The sequence below is a fragment of the Natator depressus genome, chromosome 8 (assembly GCF_965152275.1).
Source record: "Natator depressus isolate rNatDep1 chromosome 8, rNatDep2.hap1, whole genome shotgun sequence".
Lineage (NCBI taxonomy): Eukaryota > Metazoa > Chordata > Testudines > Cheloniidae > Natator > Natator depressus.
The window spans coordinates 7,725,083-7,752,575 of record NC_134241.1 but is presented as its reverse complement, the minus strand read 5'-3'; the positions used below and the strand labels follow the sequence as shown (position 1 = coordinate 7,752,575).

At 42.8% G+C, this 27,493-nt stretch overlaps 1 protein-coding gene across 1 annotated transcript; it reads left to right on the top strand.

The window, feature by feature from the left end:
* The first annotated feature begins 12,928 nt into the window (after window positions 1–12,928).
* On the top strand, window positions 12,929–27,408 carry LOC141991917 (leukotriene C4 synthase-like). Its single transcript, XM_074960354.1, has 5 exons — window positions 12,929–13,410; window positions 22,120–22,219; window positions 23,908–23,978; window positions 24,830–24,911; window positions 25,757–27,408. Exons 1-5 carry the CDS (start codon window positions 13,353–13,355, stop codon window positions 25,902–25,904), a joined length of 459 nt encoding a protein of 152 aa, XP_074816455.1. The 5' UTR covers window positions 12,929–13,352; the 3' UTR covers window positions 25,905–27,408.
* The last annotated feature ends 85 nt before the right edge of the window (window positions 27,409–27,493 follow it).

Here is a 27,493-nt window from a genome sequence, read left to right as displayed (position 1 = left end):
CTAATCCTAACTTCTCTGGTATCAACAATTTGTGGAGGAGGGGGGAGAAAGCTTAGTAAGATTGGTTTTAATATTGCATTAAATAAAAAATTGGGCCAAGAAAAATTTCATAATAGTCTTCTGAAGCTGTTAACCTTTTTTTTTTTGGGGGGGGGGGGGGGGCATTCACTGTACTTTTTTTAAAAATGTGTTAACTTTGCACCAGTGTGCCTTCCTTTCCTGTTGGGGGTGCTTGGGACCTCAATCTTAACAGTGGCATCCTGTAATGTCACTTTTCTTCCTACTTAACAAACACTGAGAAATAACAGGGTGGTAGAATTTAAATCCTCTTTCTTCCCTGTTTGTTATATGTGGTGAAATCCTCCACATTGTTCAATGAATTTAACACATGGAAGTTAATTCTAAAACAAAATATTATCCATCATTATTCCATAATCTGAGGGACAGAAGATCTGTTTAGCATACCAAAAAAGACCCTGTGTGTGTCAATATACATATAGACTCTCACACAGAAGAAATTACAGAGGTACTGTTCCCTCCATTGTTGTGGAAGTTGATGGATATCGCCCTGCATGACCTGAGGGTTTGTTCATATTGATGTCCTGATTTGACTATAGGGCGTTGTCTACAATAGCCACGGTACTGTTTAAACACTTTTCAAACATGGTTGTAGGCAAACTGGTTTATAACATCTTTTAGTCATCATGTACAAACAGTGTTAAACCTGGGTTTAGAACTGTTTGAACTTGGTCTTGACTGCTATTTTATTTTTAAACACACACATTTTGTTTGTCCCTGACTACACAACACGATGAAACTGTTAAAACATGGTATTGCGATAACAGTGTTTAAAGACAGTTCAGTGGACATTGAAAATGGGCTCTAGATGTACATAAGTGCATGGATGAAGATGGGCTACGCGTTGTCCTTAAACTCTTCTACATGTAGTTGTTTATATATGCACTTGGGTTTTCCATTTTGATGCGGCTTCCGAGCAATAAGATGTAGTTTGCCTTTACCTAGCCACAGCCGCCCATGGCTTTATTTATAAACTGCGGTTTTGGGTAGTTGGGAAGGGGGTCAGAATTGTCACTGTGCAACATCCACTGCCTTCCAAAAACCACAACTCAATTGAAAAGGGTGCTCAGACTTTTGTTATACACATTTCCTTTGTGTAAATAAATGTTTACAGTTTTATATTAAAGATTGAATAAGTTAGATCTTCTGACTGTATATTTTTTACTTTTTATAGATTTTAAAACTATAATTCTTTATATATATGTTTTTGGGGGGCTATGGTAAGTTTTATGCTTGTAAATGGAGAATAATTGAATTTGATGTTAACCTTTGTGTTTTTGTCATTGAAATGTATGAAGAGCCCATTAATCCCCTTATTCTTTTACTACAATTACTGGTGCACACCAAAAAAGAAATCCTTCATTTCTGTTTTATCGTTATAAAAATAAATATTTTGCTAGTGTATTAAACATACGCCTGTGACCTTATACCTTTGTGTGAGCTGAGCAAGGATTTTTGCATCATCGTTCTCAGTGAGGTTTGTCCTTAGCCTAATGATAGATGGTGGGAGAAGATTTGTGGACACCCATTGCTTTGATTAGTAATGCTCATATTCTGTCTGTCTTCATAACATAACTTTCCTTCCTTCCTTCCAAGTCCTTTCCAAATTGAGACCAGTACTGCAGTGGGAGTGAAGCGAGGAAGGATAAGGATATTCTCCAGCCAACCACCAGAAGCTTCACTTAAATTTGAAAAATTAAGTTTAATATTCAACTAGATCCTATGTGTTAATGATGGTTATTGCTTTTTTAAATGGCTCTTCTTTCTTTGATCCTATGGTTGGGAGAGAGAGTTGGTTTCAAGCTTCCCTCTCTACTCTTATTTCCAGATTTTAGGTGTAAAAGGTTTTTAATGTTTTTTCACTTGTCTTTGGAGAGAGACTAGCAGTGAGTTGCTACGGATGGTATTGTTTACTCGAACTTTTAAATTGTGCCCAACTTTCCAAAAAGTAAAAGGTGGTATTAGTAAAACTTGCAAAAATGAAGAAGTTATGCTGTTCGTCATGCAGCCTCCCTATTTTAAACCATTGAGAGACAACGGAAATACTGCTAACTGTGGAGGTCAGAAATTTCAAACTGGTACCAAAATGTGGGCAACTAAGTTCATGAAAATTTAGGCCTGAGGTTATTGCTACTTTAAGTACTAAAGTGGTTTTTTTTAAAAATTGCTGACTCAAACGATTTACAATGGAACACTTGTATTGTCATCTCTTCTGTTTGATGACAAAATCTGCACTAAAGACACTGATATGAATGTGGAATTTTTTTCTGAAATAAACATTACAGAAAAATATATTTTGCAAAAACCCTAGTTATCAATAGTCCCTGCACTTGTACATCAAAACACAAGACTGAAGTGGAGTTCTCTGATCTTCCTCTTCTGTTAAATGCTCTGACTTCCTTTGGCTGAGGAATGAATGCAACTTCCTTCAAAGCCTATCAGTGCTGCTTGATATGGGTGGGAAAGAGTTACTCCAGAATCTTACTCTGGGCTAGCTGTGGCTTGTTGCATCTCTTTTGGTAGGGGCTGCTTACTCTGTTTAGAATAGTGTGTGATCTTTAAGGCTTCATAGCTCTGAGCAAAAAAATCTTTGGGTCAGTGTATGCCCACTCAGATGATACCGGCTTCCACTACTGTTTTCTCAGAAAGCATGGATCTTAAATTCTGATCTTATGACAGCAGTTTGTGCATGGTATGACAAGCTTAACATTGGAATTTGAAGGTGAGCCATATCACATATGAAAGGACTAGGCAGACCTAAAGTTGTTGGTTTTTAGTGTTTCCTGTTTATCAAAACAGTTTGGTAGAACATAGATTCCAATAACTGACAAACTTCATCTCTAGCCTTCTCAAGTTTTGAACCTCCTTCTTAGTCATCTCTACTTTGACCACAGATTAGCACCAGTGGTTAGAAAACTTGCATAAATATGCCATCAGAGGGTCCAATTTTAGTTCAGAACTTCTTCCATGTTTGAGTATTTTCAGAGTCTTCTTATTTAGACCTTAGTCCATCCTGTGCTTTGCTGCACAGTGGGCTACCCACATTTGCCATCCTTGCCTATCAACTGCCCTTCTCTCCAAATCTTCCCATTTCATGTTGAGGTGCTTGATGTTGTTCGGAGCTGCTCATTTCCATGTTATTCGCCGTCTTCCTCTTTCTTCTTCCGTTTTCTGGCTTCCATTTAAGGGCGGTATTTGGTAAGCGTTCTTTTTCCATTCTCAGCATATGTCCCAGCCACTGATGTTGTCTTTTGTAGGTTATTTGTGAGAGAGTGCCTTGTCCAGCGATTTTTCTGACTTTGTTCGTCTTCCTATCTCTTTTATTCCTGATATTCTTAGACATTTGTGATGAAATGCGTCCAGCTTTTGTGTATATTTCTTGGTAAGTTGACATGTCTCACTGCTATATGTTGTGAATGCGATAACAATTGCTTTGTACATGTTCAGTTTTGTGTTGAGGGAGATGGTTTTTGAGTTGCCAGATGTCTTTGAGTCTTCCAAATGCAGTGTTTGCCTTTCTGATTCTTCTTTCCTCGGAACTGATAACCATCTTGGCTGATGGTACTTCCAAGATATGTAAAATTGTCCACTTTCTCCAGTTTCTCCTCTTCAGTTTTGATTTCTGTCCCCGTTAACATGGCTTTACATTTCTTTGCATTCTATCTCAAACCTATCTTCTCTATTACTACTTTTATTTGGTTTGTGCATTTTTGTAGTCTGTTGGCATCTTCCTTGATAAAAGTGATGTCAGCAAAGTCTAGATCAAATAACCTTGAACTGTTCCATTTTAGGCCACATGTATCACTGTCACATTGTTTTAATCCATAGTCTGACTAGCATAAACAAAAAAGCAGACCGGATGGGCCCCTGCCTTATGCCTGTCTTGATCCTGGAAGTCACTCACTCAATGGTCCAAATTCTGACAGCCAAAAAGGGTACATCCATAGCTACCTGAAATGTACAAACTTTAAATAGTACAGGAAAATTAGTACAGTTAATCAAAGAAATGGATAGATATAAAATTGGCATGCTAGGACTTTGTGAAGTTAGATGGAAAGATCAAGGTATGGTAACATATGGAGAAAAAACAATGTTGTATTCATGTGGAACCAAACATGAGAGAGGTGTAGGAATGCTCATGAATAGCGCTGCAAAGAAATCACTTATGAATTGACAGCCAATATCAGATAAGCTACTGGCAGCTAAATTCCACTCTCAGCACATTAAGTGCACCATAGTCCAGGCATATGCTCCAACAAACGATGCAGATGAAGAGGACAAAGGGATTCTATACAGAATTGAATGATGTAATGAAAGAAATACCAAACCATGATCTTGTACTGGTTATGGGAGATTTTAATGCCCAGCTTGGAAATGAAAGAAGAGGTTGAAATGAATGCCCACATACAACTGGAACGACAGACAGTGGCACAAGACTTTTTGAATTTTGTGCCGAAAACAATCTTAGCATCTGCAATTCTTTCTTCCAACATAAAAACATACACAAAAAAGACATGGATTTCACCAGATGGCCATATGCAAAATTAGATAGATTATATCTGTTAGTCAGAGGTGGAAAACCGTAAGTGTTAAACACAAGAGTATTCAGAGGAGCAGATATAGGGAGCGATCACTACTTGTTGAAAGGTTTCAGAGTAGCAGCCGTGTTAGTCTGTATCCGTAAAAAGAAGAGGAGGACTTCTGGCACCTTAGAGACTAACAAATTTATTTGAGCATAAGCTTTCGTGAGCTACTACTCACTTCATTGGATGCAATGATGAAGTGAGCTGTAGCTCACGAAAGCTTATGCTCAAATAAATGTGTTAGTCTCTAAGGCCTGGTTTACACTGGGGTGGGGGATCGATCTAAGATACACAACTTCAGCTACGAGAATAGCGTAGCTGAAGTTGACATATCTTAGATCGACTTAGAATCACTTTCTTCGCGTCCTCACAGCGCGGGATCGACAGCCGCTGCTCCCCCGTCGACTCCGCTTCCGCCTCTCGCTGTGGTGGAGTTCCGGAGTTGATGGCAGAGCGATAGGGGATCAATTTATCGCGTCTACACTAGACGTGATAAATCGATCCCCGATAGCTCAATCACTACCCACGGATCCGGCGGGTAGCGTAGACGTGGTCTGAGATGCCACAAGTACTCCTTTTCTTTTTACTTGCTGAGAGCAAACATCAAATTGAAGTTTAAAGCACTCAGAAAGAAAACAGACTCAGATTATTCAATACACAGAAACTATAAGATTGCAGGATATGAAAAGAGTACCAGATAGAGGTCAAGAATAGGTCTGAGGCTCTTAAAGACCTTGAAGAAAACGAAGTGGAAAAATACTGGGATCTTTTCAAAACAGCTGTGTTAGAAGCAGCTGAAAAGATAATTGGTAGAAAGAGAGGAAGCAATAAAGAACAGTGGATCTCAAAAGAAACATGGAAAATTACAGACAAAAGAAGACAAAGGCTCTAGTACTTCAACATGCAACTCAAGAAACTAAACAAACCTACAGGAACCTAGACAAAGCAGTAAAGAAACAATGCAAAAAGATAAGCAAAATTGGATAGAAAGTAAGGCTAGTGAAGCTGAAGAAGCAGGGAAAAGAAACGATATAAGAACAGTCTATACGATCCTGAAACAGTTAACAGGATATGAATTAAAATTCAGAAGTGTCTCAGTGAATGGAAAATAAGGAGAAATTTTGAAAACAGAGGAGGAACAAGAAAATAGGTGGAACACTTCAAAGTGCTAAACCAACCAGAACCAGTTACAAGACTGGAATTTAACAATGACCGACCATTAGACCTAGATATAGATGTAGCTGAGGTAAAAATCAAAGAAGTAAGAAAAGCATTGCAGAAGCTGAAAAACAAGAAGGCACCTGGTTTGGATGGCATTCATCCTCTTAATTAGCTGATATATCTAAAGATTATTTGCTAAGTGCTCTGTTGCAGTTTCTTCTGTATAATGAGTTTTGTAACACCATTCTAGGGACTTTCAATAGAAATAAGATCCAGCCTGACTTCCTGTGAAGAGATGTTTTTGATACCCTGTACTTTCTTGCGTCAGTTCCTTCTGTTGAGCTATGTCTATTTTCAATGTGTTGAGATTGTGTTGGGATTTAATTATTTTGTGAATGGTACAGGGCCAGAAATAAGAGTGATCGTTTTGGCCAAGTTACTACACCATACCTTTTACTATAAGTAGGGCCCTACCAAATTCACAGTCCATTTTGGTCAATTTCACAGTTGCAGGGTTTAAAAAAATCATAAATTCCATGATTTCTGCTATTTAAATCTGAAATTTCACAGTTTAATTGTAGGGGTCCTGATCCAAAAAGGAGCTGTGAGGGAGGGGTTTGCAGTACTGCTACCCTTGCCGCCCCTGGTAGTGGTGCTACCTTCAGGGCTGGGCAGCTGGAGAGTGGTGGCTCCTGGCTGGGAGCCCAATTCTGAAGGCAGAGCCCCCACCAGCAGCAGAGCAGAAGTAAGATGGTATAGTGTGGTATTACTATGTTAGCAACAAGAAGAAAGTCAAGGAAAGTGTGGGCCCCTTCCTGAATGAGGGAGGCAACCTAGTGACAGAGGATGTGGAAAAAGCTAATGTACTCAATGCTTTTTTTGCCTCTGTCTTCACGAGCAAGGTCAGCTCCCAGACTACTGCACTGAGAACCACAGCATGGGGAGGAGGTGACCAGCCCTCTGTGGAGAAAGAAGTGGTTCGGGACTATTTAGAAAATCTGGACGAGCACAAGTCCATGGGGCCGGATGCACAGCATCCGAAAGTGCTAAAGGAGTTGGCGGATGTGATTGCAGAGCCATTGGCCATTATCTTTGAAAACTCATGGTGATCGGGGGAAGTCCCGGACGACTGGAAAAAGGCTAATGTGTAGTGCCCATCTTTTTAAAAAAAAAAAAAAAGGGGGGGGAGGAGGGAGGAGGATCCTGGGAACTACAGGCCAGTCAGCCTCACCGCAGTCCCTGGAAAAATCATGGAGCAGGTCCTCAAGGAATCAATTCTGAAGCACTTAGAGGAGAGGAAAGTGATCAGGAACAGTCAGCATGGATTCACCAAGGGCAAGTCATGGCTGACTAATCTAATTGCCTTCTATGATGAGATAACTGGCTCTGTGGATGAGGGGAAAGCGGTGGACGTGTTGTTCCTTGACTTTAGCAAAGCTTTTGACACGGTCTCCCACAGTATTCTTGCCAGCAAGTTAAAGTATGGGCTGGATGAATGGACTATAAGGTGGATAGAAAGTTGGCTAGATTGTCGGGCTCAACGGTAGTGATCAATGGCTCCATGTCTAGTTGGCAGCCGGTATCAAGTGGAGTGCCCCAAGGGTCGGTCCTGGGGCCGGTTTTGTTCAATATCTTCATTAATGATCTGGAGGATGGCGTGGACTGCATTCTCAGCAAGTTTGCAGATGACACTAAACTGGGAGGAGAGGTAGATACGCTGGAGGGTAGGGATAGGATACAGAGGGCCCTAGACAAATTGGAGGATTGGGCCAAAAGAAATCTGATGAGGTTCAACAAGGACAAGTGCAGAGTCCTGTACTTAGGACGGAAGAATCCCATGCACCGCTACAGACTAGGGACCAAGTGGCTAGGCAGCAGTTCGGCAGAAAAGGACCTAGGGGTGACAGTGGACAAGAAGCTGGATATGAGTCAACAGTGTGCCCTTGTTGCCAAGAAGGCCAATGGCATTTTGGGATGTATATGTAGGGGCATTGCCAGCAGATCGAGGGACGTGATCGTTCCCCTCTATTCGATATTGGTGAGGCCTCATCTGGAGTACTGTGTCCAGTTTTGGGCCCCACACTACAAGAAGGATGCGGAAAAATTGGAAAGAGTCCAGCGGAGGGCAACAAAAATGATTAGGGGACTGGAACACATGACTTATGAGGAGAGGCTGAGGGAACTGGGATTGTTTTAGTCTGCGGAAGAGAAGAATGAGGGGGGATTTGATAGCTGCTTTCAACTACCTGAAAGGGGGTTCCAAAGAGGATGGATCTAGACTGTTCTCAGTGGTAGCAGATGACAGAACAAGGAGCAATAGTCTTAAGTTGCAGTGGGGGAGGTTTAGGTTGGATATTAGGAAAAACTTTTTCACTAGGAGGGTGGTGAAACACTGGAATGTGTTACCTAAGGAGGTGGTGGAATCTCCTTCCTTAGATGTTTTTAAGGTCAGGCTTGACAAAGCCCTGGCTGGGATGATTTAGTTGGGGATTGGTCCTGCTTTGAGCAGGGAGTGGGACTAGATGACCTCCTGAGGTCCCTTCCAACCCTGCTATTCTATGATTCTACTACCCTTACATCTGTGCTGCTGCTGGTGGAGTGCTGCCTTCCCAGCTAGGTGCCCGGTCAGCAGCCTCTGCTCTCCATTTGCCCAGCTGTGAAGGCAGCGCATAGCTAAGGGTGGCAATACCAGAGCTCCCTAAAATAACTGCAATACCCCTGCACCTCTCTTTTAGATCAGGACCTCCACTGTGAGAAACACTGGCCTCCCCTTTGAAATCTATTGTAGAGGGCAAAAGCACACAAAAGACCAGCTTTCACGGTCCGTGATGCGTTTTTCCTGGCTGTGAATTTGGTAGGGTCCAATTTTAAGATTTCACAACAGCTCCTTGTCTTGGAAGTAGTGAACGGGTGAGGGAGCTAAGGCCCCTGTTTGCTGAAGCTGCTATTGGCCTTTACCCTTTTGATGCTCAAATTCAGAGCATTTTAACATTTCCCACAATTATTGGGTTTACCTTAGTCATAATCTGGACCATATAAATCAACATCACATACAGCACTACTCTGAGCCCAAAATTAGAGAGGTTAGGACCATCAATTACATCCTCCATTAATTTTGTCTCCACTGAGGGAAAACTAGCCCCTGCTGCCAGCACCAGCTGCTGAAAGTGTGATCCTGTACATTGAAGACATCAGTTGTGACATGTGCCTGCACTAGTCAAATGGTACACAGACTACAACGTCCAGACGTGTCTATGCCCCACCACTGGCTATGATCGACCTTGGCCTGATGTTCATAGTGTGACAAATGTACCACATTCAACTGCTTACCCGCAAGGAAAAAGGGGAAGGAAAGAGGGACGTTGCAGCAGTGGAAGGTGGATTAAAAAGAGGCCTGTTTCCTCCTGCTCTTCCTTCATTTGCTGGCTAATCCCGACCATTGAAAAGCACTGGGAATTAATTCACTGCAACCTCCCTTACAACAGAGGGCTGCCATTGGCCAGAGGTTGCTGCAGACAGCCAAGGCATGTGACTTTGGCCTACATCTATAAATCTGTGCTAGACATGAGGGTCCCCAATCTTCTAGATTCTCCATCAGTGAGTTCTTGGGGAGAGGAGTCTGATTTCAGTTAGTTTCAGCCCCAAAACAAATGTTGTAGAGGAAAAACTTCATAGCAACAGAGCTAATTGGGGTAACTAGTGGTGTTCCCCAAGGGTCAGGCCTAGGACAAATCCTATTTGACTTATTCATAAATGATCTGGAGAAAGGGGTAAACAGTGAGGTGGCAAAGTTTGCAGATGATACTAAACTGCTTAAGATCTTTAAGACCAAAGCAGACTGTGAAGAACTTCAAAAAGATCTCACAAAACTAAGTGATTGGGCAACAAAATGGCAAATGAAATTTCATGTGGATAAATGTAAAGTAATGCACATTGGAAAAAATAACCCCAACTATACATACAATATGATGGGGGCTAATTTAGCAACAACTAATCAGGAGAAAGATCTTGAAGTCATCATGGATAGTTCTCTGAAGACGTCCACGCAGTATGCAGCAGCAGTCCAAAAAGCAAACGGGATGTTAGGCATCATTAAAAAAGGGATAGAAAATAAGAAAGAGAATATCTTATTGTCCTTATATAAATCCATGGTACGCCCACATCTTGAATACTGAGTACAGATGTGGTCCCCTCATTTCAAAAAAGATATACTGGCATTAGAAAAGGTTCAGAAAAGGGCAACTAAAATGATTAGGGGTTTGGAATGGGACCCATATGAGGAGAGAGTAAAGAGGCTAGGACTTTTCAGCTTGGAAAAGAGGAGACTAAGGGGGGATATGATAGAGGTCTATAGAATCATGAGTGGTGTGGAGAAAGTGAATAAGGAAAAGTTATTTACTTGTTCCCATAATATAAGAAATAGGGGTCACCAAATGAAATTAATGGGTAGCAGGTTTAAAACAAATAAAAGGAAGTTCTTCACTCAGCGCACGGTCAACCTGTGGAACTCCTTGCCTGAGGAGGTTGTGAAGGCTAGGACTATAATGGGGTTTAAAAGAGAACTGGATAAATTCATGGAGGTTAAGTCCATTAATGGCTATTAGCCAGGATGGGTAAGGAATGGTGTCCCTAGCCTCTGTTCGTCAGAGGGTGGAGATGGATGGCAGGAGGGAGATCACTTGATCATTACCTGTTAGGTTCCCTCCCTCTGGGGCACCTGGCATTGGCCATTGTTGGTAGACAGAATATTGGGCTGGATGGACCTTTGGTCTGAGCCAGTATGGCCATTCTTATGTTCTCACAACCTGCAGACTCTCCTCAGCTACGTGTCCTTTGAAACTCTTGTCTGTTTCCTGCCCTTTTTATGTTGCTTGATTTAATTGTGCAGGAGTGGCGGAGCGGTTGCAACTCTGTACATCCAGGGAGAACTTGATCTAACAATCTGTTCATGTCTGAGTAATAAAAGCATCAGGTCCAGAAGGCACCAGCTGTAACCTCAGTGGAACTGTTCCATTACAGATCATAATGTATTATCACACTAAAGACATTACATTGTAACTTACTGTTGACTAATGTGGATCTTTTCCAGGCTACTAGCTATATGAGCATAGGTGCACGCATGTGAGTTTCCAAGGACTCAAGGGGCTAATGCAAATTGCTATCAACCTTAGCTCTGAAACTGTCTTTTTGTACTTTCTTGCCTGTCACTGTGGCTACTTGTCTATATCTTTGGCTTGTAAACTGATGACTTTTGTCTGCAGTTAAAATAAGTGTGGTTTATCAGCAGATTCTAAACCTTGATTCTGCTTCTACAGAGTTATGAACACCAGAGACCAAAAAAAGAAAAGCAAATACAGTACAGCACTGTGTTAAACATAAACTACTAAAAAATTAAAGGGAAAAGTTAAAAAAAAAAAAATGGACACGGGAAGGAAACTGTTTCTGTGCTTGTTTCATTTAAATTAAGATGGTTAAAAGCACCATTTTTTTTCCTGCATAGTAAAGGTTCAAAGCTCTATTAAGTCAATGTTGAGTTGTAAGCTTTTGAAAAAACACCCGTAATTTTGTTCAGCATTACACACATTTCAGAGCTATGAACAGCCTCCCTTCCCAGGGTGTTTGTAACTCTGAGGTTCTACTGTATTGAAGTCAATGGAAGCGAGAGCAGGCCCTAAGTGACATTTCCCATACTATTTATAATAGAGACCTCAAATGGGTAAAATCTAACTTTTATGAAAATGTTGGGACACCTAAAGATGTAATACAATTGGAGGAAAATAGCCTATAAGGTTGAAGGACACAGTCATGTTGGATGAGTATTGCAAAATTTGGGCTTAGCTGTATTGGACACTTGAATTTACTGAATTATTTTAACTTGATAAGAGTGAAACATAATCTAAACTACAATTTCTAGCTTCTGACTTGTATCATCAAGTCTTACCTCAGTCGGGATGGCAGCCTGTTTCTTTTGCTCTAGCTAGTGCACTTATTCCATTGGCAAGCCACTGTTCCTATCGTCTATGGAATTTTTAAGAGGCTCTTTCAAGCATAATATCTTCCCTCTCCAACAAAAATTAAGGAAAACATCCTCAGTGGATGTTGAATGATATTTTGATTTCTTAAATAGGGGAGTTAAAAAGCCAAAATCAATCTCTTCATTTACACCCCCTGTTTTGGAGCAAGAATTTGTTAGCATTTTGCTTAAAACAAATTAGGCACTTGTGAGTCAGGGAGAAGCATTGTTCAAGAGTTATGGAACTCCTGTTACCCAAGTTTTACATCTTAGAGTTGTGTTTTAGAGGATTCTGATGCCAGTCTAAACTTATTTGACCCATAATCTACTCCTTAATTTACAGTTGTGTTCCCTTAAACAAGGAAACAGTTGCTCCACCTTAGCAACTCCAGGGGAATTCCAAATTAGAACCCCTGTAAGCACTCTGGGTAAAATTTTCAAAAGTGCGTTCTTGTACTTTTGCCTACTTCAAGAAAATGTTATTGTGTGGGTAAGATAAGAGCAGAATTGAATTTTCCCTCTTTTAATGTTGATAAACTGTGTTTTTGTTTAATATTTAATCTTTCCCCATGTATTTCATATTGTTCCAGCTGCCCCAGCTACCCCTGGGGTATGCAAACAGTTCCTTCCTGGGCTGAGAACTTGGCCAGGGGGAAAAATCGGCTTGTGTGGAATGTAAAAAGCTTCTGAAAGCTGGACTATGTAATGGAGAGGGAAAAACAGCTGTACCACCTCCCTGAAATCCCTAGGCCAAGAAGAGGCTAGAACCTGGACTCCTCCAGCAGTCTTAAGTATTTCAAGCTGGCCAAGAATAACAGCCCCAAAGAAAAGGCCGCGGGAGGGAGTCCAGCTTTTAGGTTGCAGCTTTTAAATAAATAAAACAAACAAACCCCTCACTGGCCGGTGTGGTTTGGAGTCTCCTTGACCCAGGCACGAAAAGGAAAAAACGCCCCTCCTCCCAGTACCATTCGAGGCGGGGGTGCGTCAGTTTCCCCCTTGCCCACGGGCTCCGCTCCCGCCCCTTTCTCCTGCCTCTTCCCCACCCCTGCTCGTCTCTCTCTCAGTCCTTCCACCCCCCGGCTGCAGGGACGCGATTGCAGAGCCCGCTGGGAAGCTCAGCGCAGCCCGGGATTCCCCCGCGCGAGCTGCTGGCCTGGGAGCGGGGCACAGCAGGGGACCCGGGGGGCGGCCGCTCGTGCGCGCTCTCAAGCCTGTGTCCGCAGGCACCGCCGCCCCCTCAAGAGCAAGAATTTGCTTTTCTGACCTCGGTCCCTAGGGCTGGCCACGTCTTCCCCGAGCCAGGCACTCGCCTACCTGCTGTCGCTGCGGCTGTCCAGGAACAGCTCTGCAGCATGCAAGGGGTTAACTAGCGCTGCGAGGAGGAAGCAAGTGCTAGCGCGGAGCAATAGTTGTCGGTGGCGGTGTACACACGGCAGGGGGAGCGGACTGCACTCCGCAGTCACTCCCCTGCAGGAGCTGGGACCGGTTTTTGTGCCCCAACGCCCGTCAGACTCAAGATGCTGGATCAGATCGCGTTGCTAGCCGCTGTGACCGTCCTGGGAGTCTTGGAGCAAGGTACCGTGCCCGGCCCTTCCCCATTCACTACCGCTGTGTCATTGCAGCGGGGGGGTCACCAGGCTGTGCGGGATGAAAGGTTGCTTTTGTCCTGGGCGGTAAATGATGCAAATTGTTTGGGGGATGCTCGGGATGAAGATGGAAAATGATGCAAAGAGCTCAAATGACTTGCAGCCCTCACACCTCATCAGGTGCTACAGAAATGAAAATGAAATGTTAACTGGAAACTAACAGTTGACTCACCGGCGTTATCAATTCACTATTTTCCACAGTTGTTTTTTTTTTTTTTTTAAATTGCTGTAATTTTGCAAATAAAAGCATGGTCGCAAAGTATCCAAACTAAAGTCAGTGGGATAACTACTCAGTGCGTTGAGGAAACTTTTATGGTATTTGAAGGTTTGCGTGCACACGTATAGGTGTAAAATATCTGTACATTGTAGTTTAACATACAGACCTATTCCTATTGCTTCACGAGCAATGTCAATATATTGTATGCTACATTCTCTGTAGTAGGTATTCTGTTTCTATACAGCTTATTTAAATCTATTAAGTGTATTAACAGTGGATGATAAATAAGAAGAGCTGATAATGCAATGTAACGAAAAAGCCAATATGACTTTCTAGGCTGTATCGTCACAAGCGTCAGAGCAGGAGGCATTAATTAGTCTCTCTCTCTAGGACAGTGGTTCTTAGCCTTTCCAGACTACTGTACCCCTTTCAGGCATCTAATTTGTCTTGCGTACCCCCAAGTTACACGTCACTTAAAAACTACTTGGTTACAAAATCAGACGTAGAAATGCAAAAGTGTCGCAGCAACCTATTACTGAAAAATTGCTTCCTTTCTCATTTTGTCTGTCTGAAATTTTAAGTTGTACTGACTTCGCTAGTGCTTGTTATGTAGCTTGTAAAACTAGACAAATATCTAGATGAGTTGAGGTACCCACAGGAAGACCTCTGCATAGCCCCCAGGGTACACATACCCTAGTTGAGAACCACTGCTCTAGGACTCTGAGCCCGTGCCTAGATCCCTGCATTAAATTTTAGGTATTGATAAACTGGAAGAATTCAGAAAAAAGCAACAAAACTGATCAAGGGGTGGAGAGAGTGAATTTTTGAGGTAAGAGCTTTTTAAGAAGTACCGCTTGATTAAGCAGTAATGACTACAGAGGAGGGAGGAGAGGTATGACAGACTATAACTGTCAACCCATATTTAAGAGACAAGGTGTGTGAAGTAATATCTTTTACTGGACCAACTTCTGTTGGTGAGGGAGACAAGCTTCTGAGCTACACAGAGCTCTTCAGCTCTGAGAATGGTACTCTCAGTGTCACAGTTTAATACATGGTGGAACAGAGTAGAATATGCTAAACAATCTGTTCCACCTTGCATTTAGCTGTGACATTGGAAGTATCTTTCCCAGACCTGAAAAAGAGCTCCATGTGGCTCGAAAGCTTGTCTCTCTCACCCAGAGAAGTTGGTCCAATAACAGATATTACCTCACCCACCTTCTCTCGCTAATATTTTGGGACCAACACGGTTACTACAACACTACATACAGCTAGTGTTTGAACAGTATATACCAGAGGTAGAAAATTTATTTAGTCCAGTCCAAGGAGTACTGGAATTAGAGTTAAGAGAAGAGATCCTCAGATTGAACATCATGGAGGAGACTGTTGCAGCTGTATAGAGAAGGTTGAGTTGAATGGGTTTTGGGGGTGGAGGGAGGTTGGTTTTTTTACTTGAAGCAGGGATTCAATCTCTTTACACTGTATTTTTCATACATAGCAATCTCCCTACAATCACAGTTCTCATCTTAGAGTTTAGAATTAATTTTCTGAGAATTGACAAGTAAATCTGTTAATTAGTTTAGGAGTTATAATTCATTTTAAAATGTGCCCTTTAGGGAATCTGGCACCTTGTCAGATCATTTTTTGTCCCTAACAATCCTAATAATGGAATGATACAGACTCTTCAAACTTTTCGTACAGTTAAAGCTAACTGAACTCATGGCCATAGGCTACACTTTTTGGAATTAATGGTCATTTTGCATATTCATTAAGTGAAAGTTTCTTCAAGTAACGGCTGAAGAATGTTCTATACAGAGACTTGCACAAAGAACTGCTCTCTTTCAAAATGGCTTCCATATTTATCTTGTTCCCACTGGGAGTGAGGCCATAGGGTGCCCTCAATTAGCCATTTTGAAAAAAGGGATGGACACCATCTTCCCAGAGGGGCATTGTGTCGTCTCAATCCCATTGAAAACAATGGCAAATGGTGGCTGTTTTGAAAGAGGACCCTTGTTCATGAGTTCCTCTGAAAGAGATTTTATGCATCAGCTTCTGTTATAACAAATTTGTTATGAAAAATTATGACAAATCCTAATTTCCCATGGGGAGGTGGAATTAATGTAGATTGGCCACTCACAGATCCGCACAACACCAGGCAATCTGGTACTTCTGGGAATGACATGGGCCTGCGTGATCCTGCCCATGCTGCCATGTGTGCATGCAAGGTTACCTGGCAAGCCATTTTGAAGCGCACCGTGCCCTGCCCAGGTGACCTCATGTGCGCAGTCAGAGAGGCAGGGTAGTGCACTCTTCAACATGGTGTCCGCTGTCAACTGCCAGACAAAACCATGACTGGTTTTGCCCCAGTGCTCGGTAGGGTGACCAGATGTCCAGATTTTATAGGGACAGTCCCGGTATTTGGGGCTTTTTCTTGTATAGGCGCCTATTACCCCTCACGTTCGTCCCGATTTTTCAAACTTGCTATTTGGTCACCCTAGTGCTGGGTGGGTTGCAAACCTTAGAAAACAGGACCGTTCAGTTTAAAACCAGATGAATGGCTTGCCTAAAGTAACGTGTCCTCAGAAATCATTTAAATCTAATCTGGGCCCCAAACACTGTCATGATTTTAGCCATTTTGTGACTATAGGAGAGAGAGTGAAGGTCATTTTGGGTGCTTGTTTGTTTCCATACTTGAGCATGTCTGAATTTCTTTTCAGTTTAAGCTTAACTCCAAATTTCTTGGGTATTTAAGGCTTGATTGGGGAATAACTGAAATATCCCTGTACTGTATTTTACCCAGAATTCATCTTTAATTCCATTTTAACGTAGACTTGGTCTGGGATTAAATAAATGTTTCCTGACCATAAGAATTATTAGATGGTGGAAGCACCATTGCTCTGGGACACTTAAAACCAGACTGAACAAGGAATTTGAAAGTGTAGTGTAACAAGGTAATCCTCCACTGGCCGAGATGAGCTAGCCTTTTCAGGTCTAATTGCTCTATTACTCTGACTATACTCTGCAGTTGAGTAGAGGAATTCTGCCTCCCTCAAAACATTCACCTCACCTGAATTTGCAATTGAGGACTCAGGTTTTGCAGTCTCTCCCCTGATCTATGTCATTCTAAAGATGTTGGTCATTTCTCTGTAGTTAAGGTCTTGAAAGCAGTTTCAGTACAAAGAGCAATTTGCTGCTGTTCTAAAATTGTAGGAAGAATGTCCTTTTGGGAGAAGAATCAGATGTTGCTAAATTTGGGGAGAATGGGCTGATGTTGGAAGTGTGCCTGTAATATAAAAATAAATACATAAAACATTGTTTTTTCCCTGACTGGAAAACTTGTGACACTTGTTTTATGTCCTGTGTCTACAACGGTGAGCCTGAGAAACTGCAAACTGGGGATGTTTTTGTTGGATTTTTGGTGACCTCTAGTGCCTTGTAGCAAATGTAGAATGCAGTGCAGTTGTAGCCGTGTTGGTCCCAGGAAATGTGAAAGTTTCATGTTTGAAATAGGACCATCAGATGTTTCAGAGAGTCCCTGAAACAGAGGGGGATTGAAAATGTAGGATAAGTCTAATATGAAAAAAATTAAAGTTATCTTAAGTTTGGTTAAGGAAATAAATCTGTGTTATAAAGAAAGGCCCCGACTACCAAGTAGAAGGAAGGCCTTGAAAATAATGAGATAAAACCAAAAGGAATGAAATAGGGAGAATGTCTCGTTTAAAGAATAACTAACGAGATAAGGGGAAGTTTCTAAAAAGAAGTTTATAAAAAGAAGGAGTGACTGCAGATAGTTTTAAATCAAACAAAGATAATCTGTTTTAAAATGAGCCAACATGGCCCTTTCCCAACCCACACAGCAGTGTTAAATCCTGTGTGAACCCAGGTGTAATGGAAAAGCTGTTGAACAACAAGAAAGAGGGGAGGAAAGGCCTTGGGAAAAAAGAAGGTTGTAAAGATTACCTGGATTAAGACTGGAAATAAGGGTGAACTGTCTTAACTTTTTCTGGGGTGTGTGTGCTGAAGTCTGTAATTGGCAGTGACATCGCTTGTTTAAAGGTATTAAAAAGTAAATGCTTAAAGGGTTCATTGCGAATACCCGCCTGATCATTCTGGAGCCAACCAAAATGGGTCTAAGTACCCCAGGGTTTAGCCTGTTTGTAAGTATTTGATTACATGCTTATAAATTTTTTGTACTATTTGGATGTAGTAAATCGCTTATTATTTAGGCTTTTTAGGTATGTTTAGAGCAACTGCCCCTAGAATGCCCCTACATCCTAGCTTCCACTTTGACAACTTTGTCTCAAGACAAATATATTATTGGAGACACATATATTATTGGATCAAGGAATTTTTCCAGGGGGTTTTAGAAGTATTTAACTGTAGGCATCTTGCACTTTGCAGATGGCATATAGAAAGTGAGTCACAGAGCACTAGTTTTATACCTACAGGTCTTTGCTAACAAATGTTGGACTGGGTCACAGCCTTGGTCATGCAAAGTAGCATCATTTTATGCCTAGGAAGTTTTTCTGTTGGGTTCGTCTACACTTACACTTAAGGAGGAGAAGCAGTGATGAACAGATAGATTTCTCCCAGCATTTCTGAGGATGATGAGATGAGGCTGAATTAAGGTTGTTTGGCTGATAGTAAGTTATTAATACACTTAATCACAGTTTAACAAAGGTGGAAGCTTAGTGTTCAGTAAATGTACACAAATGTCTGATACCGAAGTGTTGAAAGCACAGTGGGCTTCTGTTTTCTTTTTCTTTTGGGCAAAGCTTTCCCCTTTTGCCCCCTTGCGTCAGTGTAATATTGTGTTTGTCCAGAGATGCATAAAAGGCTCTATTGACAAAAACGTAAAGTCTGAACAGATTCAACTGGCTTCCCTCTGGGAGTTGCCTCTGAGGAAGAAGCTTGAACGTGGGTTATTGCAAAGCTTGGGGTGGGTTTTGTAATGTATCATTCTAAGAGCCACCTGTAGTGTGTAATCCTTCGTTCTTACACTGTGCATATATTTCAGATCCCTACAGCAGGGCTAGGGTTCTCAAGCGGCCCTCACTGCTCTCTGATGGGGATGGTTAATTATACAAATTCTTGTTGCGCGCCTGGGGTTTCCTATGGGAACGTGCTGTTCAATTGTTCCCAGGTGCAAGTAAACTTGTAACAGGTTTAAACTTCGTTTATTGACTAAGCATAAAAAAAAGTGCAGTAACAGGGTTGTGCAATGAAACTAATCCCATGCGTTATTGACTGTTTATAGGGGACTGAACTGAGAATATGTGGTGACACCTGATGTTCTCAGGGTTATGCCAAAATCCAGCACTGTGAGCACTAGTCTATGCAGTGTCTTTAAATCAGCCTGCACGTTTTTGAGAGGTGCCTTGGGGACAACAAAATGAGAGAGAGAGGGAAAAAAAGCAGCCTTTATTTAGGGGGCTGTGTTTTACTGACGTGCAGAGGAGTTGACAGGAATTAATATTTGATTAGATCTTGCTTCTGAAGCTCTCCCCACATATCCTGTAGATAGCACTGAACTGTGTACGTAGCCAGGCATGATATCAGCCGTATCTGCTCTCTGGCTGTTTTCTTGGGGTTTTACTGAACTCTGTAGCTGAATGGTACATCAGTGGCATTTGTCATATCACAATCAGTGATGATGTAGCTCTTATTCACTGGGTTCTAGCTCTTTTATAAGTTTCCTCCCCAATATTATATTTACATCTGAATTCTGATTAATAGGAAGAAATGTGCTGAACAGATCAACAATTGGATAAGGACATGTGTGTTTTTAAAATAGTGATTAAGTAGGGGGGAAGGATAGCTCAGCAGTTTGAGCATTGGCCTGCTAAACCCAGGGTTGTGAGCTCAATCCTTGAGGGAGCCATTTAGGGATCTGGGGCAAAAATTGGGGATTGGCCCTGCTTTGAGCGGGGGGTTGGACTAGATGACCTTCTGAGGTCCCTTCCAACTCTGATATTCTATTCTATGATTAAGTAATATTTATTGAAGTTGCATTACAACATCAGATTATGTAAATCTCTAATATAAGTCTTCTTTCCTCCAAGTGTGTCTATACCAGCCTCCTCTACTATACAGGACATGAGCGCTGCTCAACTGTAATGTCTTTCTCCTCCTTAAAACTGATTTCTGTTTCTTAAGCCCATCTATATTGATCTCTCAGTATTTTCCTTTATCTGAACCATTGTCCTGGTCATCACTTGTCTGTGTTAGATTGTAACGGCTCTGGATCGCGGCTGTATCTTTGTATGTACTGTGAAGTGCGTTTTAGCTTTCCAAAGCCATATAAATGCTGAATAGTAAATGTCTTCCTCTAGTGGCTGCAGACTACAGGTGCTAAAAACCCAGCATGGCTACAGGAGAATGAATGTTTTGCCTCTGAGATAATAGATATTGTTATTGACACATTGATCCCATCAGAATATGACACTGGAGAGAGAGAGAGAGGAGCCCATGCTTATTCGAATTGTCCTATAAAAACAGGGAATTACATCACCCAGGTTCCCAATTAGGGTTCAGTGTGTCTATTGTGTAAACAAGCTTGGGGCAAGAAGGACAGTGGGGGGGGGGCGGGAGGGCTTCTTAATCTATTTCCATGTGTGTGCACAACTGCATTTAGTGACTTGAAAGCCCACAAGGTTGTGCTTTTCCAAACCGACTTTTTTTTTTTTCATCTGCTGCGTGCTTTGCACCCGACTGTGCCTCCTTAGGCATTGAGTTTCTGGATAACAGCTGAATCTGACCCTGGTGAACGTGGCCCAGCTGCATGCAAAGTGCTGCTGAGTGTAGCAACCGGGTACAGGCTTCAAAGGAGCAGCCAGCACCCATTCTCAGAAGACACAGAGTTGAATTTGGCAAAGTTCAGTTTAAAAAGACACAAGCTGCTGCGCCTTATTGCAAAAGCTGCAAAAATCATCCTTCTAGGGCGGGGTGTCGGTCTTTACACCAATGCCAGCTGATAGTGTTTGGCTCTAGCTCTGGCAGCATCAGTGTTCTTAGTCCTTGGGCCTGGATCCTGACACGTCCAGATCCATTCTGATGTGTCAGCTGTCCATCCCACAGGCTCCAGCTACTTCCTCACTGATTGTGTGTAACAGAAGGAGGAAGTGGGTTTTGAACAGGTCCCTTTGAGCCCTGTTCTTTGCTTTCACCCTGAACATCTCCCTTTTCTTAGGGCTTGAGGGGAAGGGAGCTCTTGCCAGTGTCACCAGCTCTCGCAGTGTTATCACGGGGGTGGCGCTCTGTGGTTGTGCTCAGGAATTTGGCGAGCGCTGCCTGCGGTTCCTCCTTCCGCAGCCAGGCCCCGCTTTACAACTGGAGTGGGTCAGGGCTGGAGCAGGGCTGTGTGGGCGTGTTCCTGCCCCCCCCCCACTTTCCCAAAGCTCAGCTGTTGCACTGCAGCCTCACCAGTCAGGCAGTTTTAATGGAGGTAGGTTCTCAGGGCAGCCCTGTCCCTTGGAGATGGGCCAGCTTTCAGGGAAGCGAGTTGTGAGAAGCAGGAGCATCGATAGGGTGACCCGATGTGCCTATTTTATGGGGACAGTCCCGATATTTGGGGCTTTGTCTTATATAGGCTCCTATTATCCCCCGCCCCACCCCGTCCCGATTGTTCATGCTTGCTGTCTGGTCACCCTAAGCACAGAGGACCTGGGGCCAGAGGACATGTGGGCCAGTGGAAGAGCACTGGCCTGGAACTCAATAGACCTGAGTTATGCTCTCGGCTCTGTCACTGGATTGCCTGTGACCTTGGGCAAGTGACTCTGGCTCTGCCTCAGTTTCCCCAGCTGTAAAATGGGGATACGACAATACTTCACTTGAGAGCTGCTGATTAAAAGTGCTAGGATAAGAGCTAGGACATTAATTATTATGATCATTTGTATGCATTTAAGGTTGAATTTTCAGCCTATAATCACCCCACACATGCTGAGCATTGTCAGGGGCATTAACCAGAAGACTGTCCAAAACTATGATTAATATTTTGGCCTAAAAATAATGAGATCTCTTTTAATGTCATGATTTGGGGGTTTCTGAATCATGATTTTTGAACTCGGGGGGTGGGCAGTCCTGCATTGTTCTGGAGCTGTGTCTAACTTTAGCTGGTTATGAAACAGAATACACTGGGGTGTCTGTTACTGCGGCTGCTAGCTGTGTGTGAGATTGCTATGCAAAGCACAAGTAAAAGTCTAAATTGTCTGTGCCATACAGTCTGTTCAATACAATGCACATACATGAACGAAATGGGGTATTTATTTAGTCTACCCATTAATAGTGTCTGATTTTCATAGACTGTAATTAAAATCTATAAGCATGGTGGCTATTTTTAGAACTCCCTTAGTTCCAACCCAGATAATGCATGGGCTAGTGTAATGAGTGTAACATACAATGTACAGCTTTGTTCTCTTCTTCCAGCCTATTTTGCGCTGCAGGTGATCTATGCCAGACGGAAGTACAAAGTCTCCCCCCCGGATACAGCAGGCCCACCAGAATTTGAGAGAGTCTTCAGAGCTCAGTAAGAGAGTTTTCCTTTACTCGCTGTGTTTACACCTAAATTGAGGCTAGAGCCAGATGCTACATCCAGTCTCCCTTGAAAGACTGATCCAGATCAGATCTTCACCACTCAGGCTTACTTCTGGTTCCAGCCACAGATCCTGTCTGATGTTTAGCAGCGTTATGAATTTAAGCTCCCAGGCTCTTCTTTTGAAGGGGTCATGCAGGGTTCCTTTGAGGTGTAACATGCCAGCTCAGGAAGTAAATTCTGCCCAGGCTGTGTTCCCGTTCACGCTGTTGAGTGAAGGGGTGCATAGTGAGACTGCCGTAGCCGCAAGAACCCTAAGGCCTCGTCTTTCTTTAATCTCTGCACTTTAAGGAGGGTCTGACTCAGCGCTATTCCTGGGGCAAGACACAAGGCCTTGGAAACAGGTTCTTGCTCAGGTCCGCCACACTGCTAACGAACGTGGGACTCAGTTGTTTCTCCATTCAAAAGGGGAGAGGAAGCGTGTGCTCGTTTTAACCACGTTCTGCCTCTTATTTCCACAAGGAGCCAAAAGGCATGGGCTGCGATTTGTGATGACGACTGGACGGCTCGTTTCAATCTAGCAGTAAATTTTGAACAGATAATAGTCTGTAGTTTCTCACTCAGCAAACAGTCAATGTGTGGACTGGCAGAAATGCTCACATGAGTTCATTTAAGACACCCGGAAATGCCACCAAGCGTGAAACGCCACGGCCAGTTCCAGCCCACAAAACTTTGTCTAATTCTGTGCATGGCAGAAGATGTGAGGCTGAGAATCTCTGTTGCATCTTTTGTAGGGGAAGTGATGTGATCATTGTTACCTGGGGAAGGTTATTTCTGTGGCAATTGATTCTGAGAGATGAGCTGCTTTGATATGTTTTTAAAAACACAGATTTATTACTTCATAGTGGAAAACCGGCAGCCTCTCTCTCTCTAGCTAAGGTTTTAAATGCATTTGCTTTATAAAATTTGCAGCACTCCTGTTTCTGACTCAAACATGGCATATCCCCTAGGGCCAGAGGAGAAGATTTTGGCCAAATTTTAGATGAGTTGTCCATGGAATTGTAAAACTTTTCACATTTGGACGCGTCGCCATGTACTTGCTTGCAGACGAGTTAGTGCCTTTTGCCATTTAAGAAAAAGGAGCTGGAGGGTGCCAGAATGCTCCTTTGGGGACTTTTAAAGTTGAGCAAAAGTTTGACTCAGCACAGTAGTGTGGTGCAGAGCAATTCTTAAACACCTACAACTTTACGCTTTAGTTGATTGTGTAATTTCCTATTAATAACCTAAAGGGGGGAAATACCTTACACATGTTTAATTCCAGATCTGATGCAGAAAGCCTGCCGGCTGGGGCAAACTATATGACCTCTGCCTTAGTCTGTAAATCTCTGAAGAGGAGATTATGCCACTGCTGCTCAGGATTGGAGGGAGATGCTAATTTTGGCCACGTGTTTAGAAGATTGACAGCACTGCAAATATTGGTTTACTGGTGCTTTTCCTTAGCCCGTGTTGCATATTTGCCCTACAATGTAGAAAGGGGGCCCATTGGCCATAATACCACAAACTGATCCTGCCCACGCACGAATATATTTTTGAAAATGAATTGCTAAATGCACTGCCCTTAGAGGGGGTTTATATGGGCTTTCGCTTTCAGTTTTAACTTTCTCTTCTCTGGTTCTCCTCAGGGCGAACTGCTCCGAATACTTTCCAATCTTTGTGTCTGTCCTATGGGTGGCTGGAATCTTCTTCCAACAAGGTAAACTAATTAAAAAATCTCACGAAAATCCAGACACTGTTCTGGGTTTATACCATTGGTGCACTTACAGCAAACCATTGCTAGCTAATTGCTGGAAACAAGCTGCCTCCTGCAGCTCAAGGATGAGCTGTTTTGGCATGGGGAAGTGGGAGGGGATAGGGGAGAAACAGGCCAGACTTACTTAAATGAAACTCAGTTGGTTTGGGCAGCTATATTTTAATACTGAAAATCTGACATGCCAACCTCGTCATAAGATATGGAGGTATCTGTGCCATTCCCAAGGGAGACATTTACATGATTGCATTGTCCTGTGGCTGGTTAGTGCTTCTAGGCTTTAGAGATGAACTAGTCCTGTCTTTCTCCTACTCCTCAAGCTGCTAAACTTTGCTCCTATATGGCCCTGACGTGCAGGAGTTCCTAAAGGTCTCAGGCAATATACTGCTATTCATTTATTTCTCCTAAAGAGGGAGGGGTGTGGAAATATGGCTTTTAGCCTGGGGAAAAAGCCATGACTACCCCTCCCAGCAGAGGTGGCAGAAGCTTCCTTCCCCCCCAGGCCCTGCGCTCCCCGCTTCCCTTGAGGCCCCCCTCCCACACCACCTCTTCCCCCAGCCCCTGCCCCCTCTCGCTCATCCTTATGGCCAGTAAATAGTGGGAGGGCGGTAGGCCTCTGCCTCCCAGTCAGCACTGGGTGCACTGGTCAGATGTCTCACGGTCTATTTGTAATTCTGATTTTGCTGAATTGTTCTCTTCCAATTACTTGTCAGACTTTGTAGCCTTCAGACTCTGGCAGTGAAGCATTTGGCGCACTGCCCCATGGTAATGATTTTGGTTCTTGGCTTCACATCTAGGTGTGGCTGCAGTCTGTGGGCTACTCTACTTGTATGCTCGGTACCAGTACTTCCAGGGATATACGCTCTCTGCTCATGGAAGGTGAGTATGTAGCCAGGCATGAAATCATGTGGGTGAAAGTGCCCAACAATGAGCCTGCCTTATACACATTAAAATCAGTGGGAGTTAGGTGCCGAAATACCTATGAAGAGGATCTGGGCCTGTATCCTTTCCCACTTTGCTGTTAGAAACCCACTGCTGCTATTAATTTCCTCCCTGCCCCCCATAGCAAGAGCACCATGAATGTGTTACCAATTCATCAAGTGGGTCTATCCTGGAGTGTAACAATGGGCAGGGCAGTTCCTCTAAATGAAGCATACATCTTTCCTCTGGAATGCTCACAGTCCATAAAACTCAACCTGCACTCGAGGCTGACTCCAGGGTGCTTAACAATAACTGTAGCCAGCTGCATTTAAAACTTTAAACATGCTGCTGCTGAAGGTTACTAGTTTGAGAAGCAAGGTTATAACAAAGTAAATTGATTCTGTACTAGCTGAAGGGTTCTTAAGCATGCTAAAGACAACACAAAAGTTTCCTGTTAAATAATTGCCTGGCCCAGCCGCTCAGTGGCTCACTGAGTTTGTGCGTCCCACCTTGTCACCCACAAGCACTTGTGAAGCTGGCTATTCTAGTGTGCAGCAGCTTCAGTGTCACAACCACATATGCAAATGTGGTGGTCTTACTGTTTGTCAGTGGCAAAGACACTTTGCTAGGCTGCACGGAACTTTAAATAAATAGCTTTAAAAACCCCTTGATTTTTGAGGGCAGAAGGTGGCTGTTTTCAACGCCTGTTACAGACCCTGCTTGTTTTATATTAAAAAAAAATATATCCTTGCTGGCAGAGGAGGTCATTGTTCTCTTTTAATGAATGTTTTCTCCTCACACAGATTGGGGCCTATGTACTTCAGTGCCAAAGTTCTGTGGATTTTGATTGGTTTGTCCATGGCTGGGCTTTTGGTTCACTTCCTGTCGCTCAGTTCTTTTGTGTGGAGAATGGAAATTCCAAGCAAACTGCAACTGCTCTTCCGGTGGTAAACAGGGCCTGTGACTGCTGACCTAAACCCTCAACTCAGCATCTCCTCCAACGCTGGGGGAAGAGGGAGAAAGTGGTTCTCTCCCTCCCGCCACCCCAAGTTATCCACAGCAAGTTCCACTTACTAGGAAACCGTTTTAATCACAAGTGGAGACTAGAGCAATGCTACAGTCATTTGCCTCAGCTGGCTTTTAAAACCCCTTCTCTTCCCCCACTAAACATTGTGCATATGCATGTAGAAAAGCACAGGCTTGCTAGAGAGACGTGATTAGCAGCACATGCTGTTCTTCCTTCCCATCCCATGCACCCAGCTGAAACTAAGGATTTTGCCACCAGACTCAGCTTCGGTAGGATGTTGCTTAAGCTAATAAAAAGAGGCTGTTGTAATTCTCAGCTGTTTTGTCTATGCAGCAGTACTTCAAATAGAGCGTTAGTATACAGATAGTGGGAGGCAAGGTCTAGACCACCTATTTCTAGGACATTTGTTCATATAATGCTTAAATGCTTTTAGGCCCATGTTTTCTAATGGCTTATGGCACTGGGCACCCAAGATGAGATTGCTAGGATCTGCTTTGCTAAAGTTCTGGGTGCTCCTAGCTATCAAATTGGGCACTCAAAAGCATGACAATAACTGAAAAAGATGAGCTTTAATTTCCATGGCCAAACCAAGAGCTGTCACAGTCTGATGTTGCTTACCTTTGCTGAACTACAAGTTGCCTTGAAAATTTGACATTTTTACTCTGTTCTAGTTACTTGCTGCTGCACTTACCTGAGCAATGGGAAACATACACAGGTTTTCTGCTATAAGAGTCAATGCATCTAATGTCATAGGACAGTCCAGCAGTGCACTGCATACAGAGTTGGTGAGTGGAGACAGAAAAGAGCCAGAAAAGGTGAAGAAATACTTTCCCAGACTTACAGCTTTAGATATACTGGTTTGAAGGGGAGGAACACAGAAGAAAATTGCTAAAGTATTGTTTTATAACCACACTTTAAAAGCAAAAGCCATTCAAAGAAAGGCTCTCTCCTAACCCAACAGAAACTTGCATTGGTTTTAATAAAGGAATGAGGGAGGGAGGAATTAAGTCCCTCTACTTGGATTCAGAGCCACTGAGAATGTTTTCAGCATCATGTGGCCCTTCTCAGTAGTAGACTAGTAAGGGGGGATAAAAAGCACATTGTAGATGTAATATATTACGAGTGAGAGTTTAGCAATGGTTCCTTTTCCTCGTTTATGCAGAGCTGGAGTACCGGCTGTTCAGTTATGCGACTATAGCACCCTGCCTGTAGACGCAGGGCACCTGGAACTGGCACCGGTGCCACAAGCAGCACTGCCTCGGCTGATTTATAACCCTAGTTATAATCCAGAGTGACACTGCCGAGCCATGGGAAGGGAAAGCAACTTTACAATCTTCAAGTTAAATATGAAGAGCCTCTTGCTAGAAAGTTAAAACCTTGAGTGAAGACAAGGGCAAGGATTTTAAATTTAATTAAACTTTATTACAGTGCACGTTATTTTTAATATATATTTATATAGAGATGTACTTGAAAAATCAAATGTATCCAATAATAAAAAATACAGCACATTAAA

Coding starts and splice junctions, on each gene's coding strand:
- LOC141991917 (XM_074960354.1), top strand. CDS start 13,353: ATGCTGGATCAGATCGCGTTGCTAGCCGCTGTGACCGTCCTGGGAGTC. Junction 22,220..23,907: donor GAGAGAGTCTTCAGAGCTCA/GTAAGAGAGTTT, acceptor GGTTCTCCTCAG/GGCGAACTGCTCCGAATACT. Junction 24,912..25,756: donor ACGCTCTCTGCTCATGGAAG/GTGAGTATGTAG, acceptor CTCCTCACACAG/ATTGGGGCCTATGTACTTCA.